Here is a 6,000-nt window from a genome sequence, read left to right as displayed (position 1 = left end):
AAACCACAATTTTTAAAGGGCATGCGTTTTAGCTGCTTGTTAAGAGGACACCCAGCGGGTTCCATGGAGGATTGCTAAGGGCTACAGTTCCACAGGGAACGGTTTGTCATCAGAGGCTATTTCCTGTGCTTCACTTCATACACAGTTACGGCAAATGTAGTCTTCCTGCACGGGCGAGAAGAGCCTGCAGCAGTGCTCTTCTGTTTATTTCCAAGCCCCTTCAGGGAAATTGGTGTCCAATCTCATTCAGGTGGGCCGAAGTTCGGTTTTATGTAAGACTATTTTTCTTTTCAGGCTTTTTCTTTTTTTAACAAAGTGCACATTGACCTTTCAGTGTGTAGCTACCCTGGGAGAGGAAAGAATGCGAGCCTCTCTGCTGGGAGACAATGGAGAGACCTACCACTGGAAAGCACCGAAGCCGCCGGTGAAAAGCTCTGCACGTCTCTGCGAGTGTGAATGCAATTCATGTGCTGCACGGCGTTCGCATTCAACCTTTGTGTTTACGTCATGAGTTGTGCTACAGCGATTATACATTGCGCAAAATGCCGAGACATTGTGTTCATACAAATTTCTTACCGCCATCGATCATTTTTATAAAAAGAGCATTTATTTCAAAGTTTTTGCTTCTTAGATTGAAGCACATAATAAAGCAACAGTACAATGTTCATAAAATATAAGTGTGATGCTGTAATATTTCCTTACATGTTGAAATACTGATATTTGTATGTATACTAAAATAAGAACTTTTAAAATTGTACAAATAGTTACCATAAAATCGACATAGAAATTAGCCATTTCTCACTGCGACAAGACAGACTGCTATTTTCTCACCAGGTAGAATAACATAAGCCATTAAAGAGAATGAGAAATTAAGAAAACTGAAAAAAAAATAATGATATCATAATGAAAAAAAGAGGGAGAGAAAGATTTACATAAACTGATCGGTGTAAGATTGATCCTCAAGAGACATATTTTGCACATTGTACTGTACATATGTTATAAGGACTTTAGCTTGCTTTAGGATATAGCTTTCAAGTTACAAAAATGCACTGCGTTGCAAGAGTGTCCATTAGTTAAGGCGATTTTTGAGCTCACAGGTCTTTCTTTGTGATTGTTCATAGATGGAACTGGGCTGAAGGGTCTTTTTTTAATTCTAGATGACAGAAACACACTGAGTCTATTTTTGCTGGATCCATCTGCTTCCAGATATATTTATATATATATATATAAAAAAAATAACAAAACAAAACCTGTTTGGACAAAATCTCCAAAGACAATATGGAGACGCTACAGAAGTTACACAAGTCTTAATTTGCTGACGCTCGCTCCAGATTACTTTAATAAGGCAACTGTTTTTGTTTTTATTTCTTCGTGAGCTCGTTCACAGTATCAGCAAATCCATGTCTCTCTGTGATCCACATCCATAACCTCAAACCTGTAGGAACCTACAAACATCGAAAGTGAAACGTAATGTTCTTCAGTTCTTAAACAACATTGTCACATATTTCTTCATTTCACACCACAGAGACACGTCCACCACAAATGTGTATATGTGTCTCTTTAATCTTTTTTTTGTTGTTGTTTTGTTCTCTTTTTGTAAAATTTTTATTTCTACCCTTCTGGCTCCCCCATAGCACGTTGTGATCGTACCTATGACACTCTCAGCATCTAGTATACTGTGCGTATACTTACAAACAACCTAAAGTTTACTATAAAGTGAAAAACTCATGGAATACTTATAGTAAACTTCACAAAACACACAGTTAGTGGAGGAGAAGGGCCGGGTGGAGGGAGATGAAAAAGGGCTTATTTGAGCGAACGTTAAGAGTTGTCATCAGCGGAGTCTTTGGTGCCGTAAAGGTCGGCAAGTTTCTTGAAGCGCGGCCCCCAGCTTTGGAGGTAGTCGTAGTCCAGGTCTGAATCTGTGGTCACCGACTCCAAAGAACTGAGAGAGCCGGCGATAGAGCCTCTACCTTCGTAACCGTAGATCTGAATGGAGTCATACGGGGGCGCCGTGGGGTCATTGTCCGCGTCAGAAATCCGTGTTTTGATGAAATCATCCACGTCTACGCTGTTGCCAATGGGCCTCAGGCCGGGGCGCATGGGATACTGCAGCTCGGGCTTGATGTCCTTACGGGGCAGGAAGCCGTTGGCGCCATCTGGGTTCTGTAAGGTGGCGATGTCAAACGCCTCGGTGTCCTCCTCTCCGCCTCCCTCATCATCATAGGTGATGATGTTCTCCCGAATGTCTTCCTCCTCGAATACGATCAAAGGCTCCTTTTTCTGGCGCCGCAGGGCCACGAACAGCACCACGATCGCTGCAGACAAGCAAACAAATGTCAAGCCAAAGCTAATAGCATGCTGGAATGGCTATGATGCTTCTGTATATAAATAAACACATTAGAAATGGGTTTCTTAAATGTAGTTGCTAGAAAGATTTGATTCTGAAGATAAAGTGTTCCCATTAAACTTAATGTTTTAATACTGCTCTTTGATAAGTCCACATAAGTTGAGACAGCTAATATGTTTTGGGAAATGATCAACTGTAATATTACAGCTCTTCAATATGATTTGACATGCTTTACACATTAGAATCAGTTCCAAATCCCTCCTAAGATTGCTAACTCCAAATTTTTTTTTCGCAAGAATACAAAAATTTAAACATAAAATCTATTCATATGATATGTTAATTTTATACAGTCATGCACAGCAATTAATTTATGTTTTTACTTCCCATTTAACATTTGTTAAAATTAAATAAAAAAATTATTAGTATTATTTATTTTATTAATATTTATTTAAATATAAAAACAAATCTATAAATAGATTATATTTATGTTGAAATGTAGGTCAAAAAGCTTTTATGATACATACATTTTATATAATCACACACAGCAATTTATTTATTATTTTATGCATACGTATGTATGTATTAATGAATTATTGATTGATTGATTGATCAATCGCTTGATTGATTGATTCATTTATTCATTCATGTTTTGTATTTGTTTTTATGTTTTTATTTCAATTATAAAAATGTCAAATTGTATTAATATTATTTATTTTATTAATGTTTTATTTTATATAAAACACAAAAACTTTTCGACTTTTCGAATAAAATTTATAAATATAATTATTCATGTGATATATTAGTTACATAGTCACGCATTGCAATTTATTTACTATATTTTTTATGTATGTATGTATTATTCAATCATTCATTCATTCATGTTTTTTGTATTTGTTCCTTATTTCAATTTAATAATATTTATAAAAATAGTATTATTGTATGTATTATTGATTGAATTAATGATTGATCAACTGATTCATGTATTGTATTTATTTCAATTCAATAATATTTTTTTAAATGTCAAATTTTATTAATATTACTTTTTATTTTATTATTATTTAATTATTTATATAAAATCACAAAAAGCTCTTCAACCTATATTTTAACTTAAATATAATCTACATAATATGCATGTATGTATGTATTATTCATTTATTCATTCATTCGTTTTGTATATGGTTGTTCTTTATTTCAATGTAACAATATTTATAAAAAAAATAAAATATTAATATTATTTGTTTTATTAATATTTATAAAAAGGTCTTAGACCTAAAAGTCAACAAAATATAATGTATTCATATGATATATTAATTTTAGATATAGTCATGCACAGCAATTTATTTACTTATATTTTTATCTATGTATGTATGTATTATTTACATATTCACTGATCTATTGATTCATTTTTTTTATTTCAATTTATTAATAATTATAACAATTTCAAATTTTATTAAGACTATTTTCAATTATTGGTATAAAACTGTAATTTCACAGTTGTTCATCAAGTTACTGCAGAATTACCTTATAATTAATCTGAAGCATTCATCTTTAACAGTGTTAAATATTTGTCAAATATTTGTCTTCACAACCTATATAGGCTCACAATGCTTTTGGGAAATAAAATCCCTAATTCATTTTTAGAGGCAAGCAAAGTAAATATAGTATAAATACTTTACGCTTCTGTAGTTGCATGTGTGTAAAAGAACTCCAGTGTGTTTTGGAGTGAAATGCAAATATTGACATGCATCAGGTTCCTATAAGATGTTTAAACCAACCAAGCTACACCTCTATTATTTACACATGGTTGCTTTGCTTGTATAGTCATATACAAATATAATTAGGCTCACCCAGTAGAATAACAATACAGGCCAAGATGGCAATCAGAGCGCCGGTGCTGAGCCCTGCAGACAGGATAAAAGGTTCCACATTGCAGGAGAGGATGGTGTCTTTGCTGTCGCAGCTGCACACACGGACTATAAGAGTATTGGTACTGCTCATCGGGGGTACGCCGTTGTCATTAATCTCGATGGGAAGGTGATAGACATCCTGGGTCATTCTGCTGAAGCCCTTCCGGATCACAAAGATGCTAGCGGTGCTATCTGTGAAAAAACAAAAGAGGAACATTGATGGAATGCTTACTTCAACTGACGAGGAGGTTGCAGGATTTGAGTAAAACAACAACAGAGTTGTTCTGAATAGAATTACAGGAAAGTTTTCTGTTCCCTGGTGTTTAGGTGTCGTGAGAACTACCCACAGCCACCGGTGAGAGTCAATGAGGTGTGAATCCTCCAATATTAAATTCATGTTTAATATTGTGAACATTTATCAGCTTTTGGAAGTGTAATCAAAGTTAGAGCGGAGGGAGCGGTATTGGTTTTATTTGCAACTGGGAGGGATGGATCAGTGCCAGCACATTTCCCTGACTCAGTGCAAGGTCACGCTGAAGGCATAGATGAAGTGAGTTCATTTAGGGGCCTGGGGTTTAGTCATTTTCACTCCCTCTGGCACCACTTTCTTCAACCTTCAGTGGCTCTGTCAGGGAAGGCCGCTAATGATATGGCTACAACGCTCATATAGCATGACGCCGTGGACAGGCTCGATCAATCTAATGTTATCCATTATAATTCTATATCATATTCTGTCTGTGAGATTACCATGGGCTGTGTGAAGTATCAATTTGCAACATTTGAAACCGAGAGACCTCCTCTGGGTTCTTGTTTACAATGTTGTGCTTTTGGGCCACCTTGACTGACAAATTCTGTACACAGAGAAGTCTCACAGAAGCCTCCTTTGTGCCAGAAAAGGAACATGAATGCATTGGCCATGTACACAGGATGATTGACAAAAATACTGAGACTGATTTGATAAACACGTGTATTTTTTCCCCAAAAATAAATACTTCTTTCATATGTATACAGTACATATATATGTATATATATATATATGTGAAGCCAAATCCAATGTAAAAAAAAATCAATAAAAAACGTCAATTGCGACTATTTATTTCACACTTCTGACTTTTTTTTCTCAGAATTGCACATTTCTATCTCAAAATTGACTTTAAAAATAAGCAAAACTGTGACTTTACATGTGTGCCTTTGTAACTCACACATGTGAATCACACAATTCTGTGAACAAAGTCATAATTCTGAGTTTATATCACACAATTATGTGAACGACGTCATAATTCTGAGTCCTATCAGACAATTCTGCGAGTCATAATTGAGTTTATATCACGCAGTTCTGTGAACAAAGTCATAATTGTGAGTTTATATCACACAATTCTGTGAAAAAGGTCATAATTCTGAGCTTATATCACAGAATTCTGTGAACAAAGTCATAATTGTGAGTTTATATCACACAATTCTGTAAATAAACCCATAATTGTGAGTCTATATCAGACCATTCTGTGAATAGTCATAATTGTGAGTTTATATGACACAATTCTGTGAACAAAGTCATAATTGTGAGTTTATATCACAAAATTCTGTGAAGAAAGTAAGAATTATACGATGTAAACTTCTCTGTGAGAAAAGTCAAATTTGTAAAATAAAAACTTCGCAATTCCCCCTTTTTTAATTCAGTGGCAGAAATGGACTTCCATAATATTTAAATAATGCAAATTATTAAACTAAATGCTGTTCTTTTAA

At 34.6% G+C, this 6,000-nt stretch overlaps 1 protein-coding gene across 1 annotated transcript in view; it reads right to left on the bottom strand.

Moving 5' to 3' along the window:
* Positions 1-585: 585 nt before the first annotated feature.
* cdh11 (cadherin 11, type 2, OB-cadherin (osteoblast)) overlaps positions 586-6,000 on the bottom strand; it is a 59,426-nt gene continuing 54,011 nt past the window's right edge. Inside the window, exons 11-12 of the mRNA XM_073835856.1 lie at positions 4,198-4,449; positions 586-2,318 (exon numbers count right to left, since the gene is read on the bottom strand). Coding sequence (XP_073691957.1) covers positions 1,822-2,318; positions 4,198-4,449 — 749 coding nt within the window. The 3' untranslated portion in view covers positions 586-1,821. The remainder of the gene's footprint in view (positions 2,319-4,197; positions 4,450-6,000) is intronic.

This window comes from Garra rufa, chromosome 3, assembly GCF_049309525.1.
Source record: "Garra rufa chromosome 3, GarRuf1.0, whole genome shotgun sequence".
In the NCBI taxonomy this organism is placed as follows: Eukaryota; Metazoa; Chordata; class Actinopteri; order Cypriniformes; family Cyprinidae; genus Garra; species Garra rufa.
This window is presented reverse-complemented; position numbering and strand designations above follow the sequence as displayed.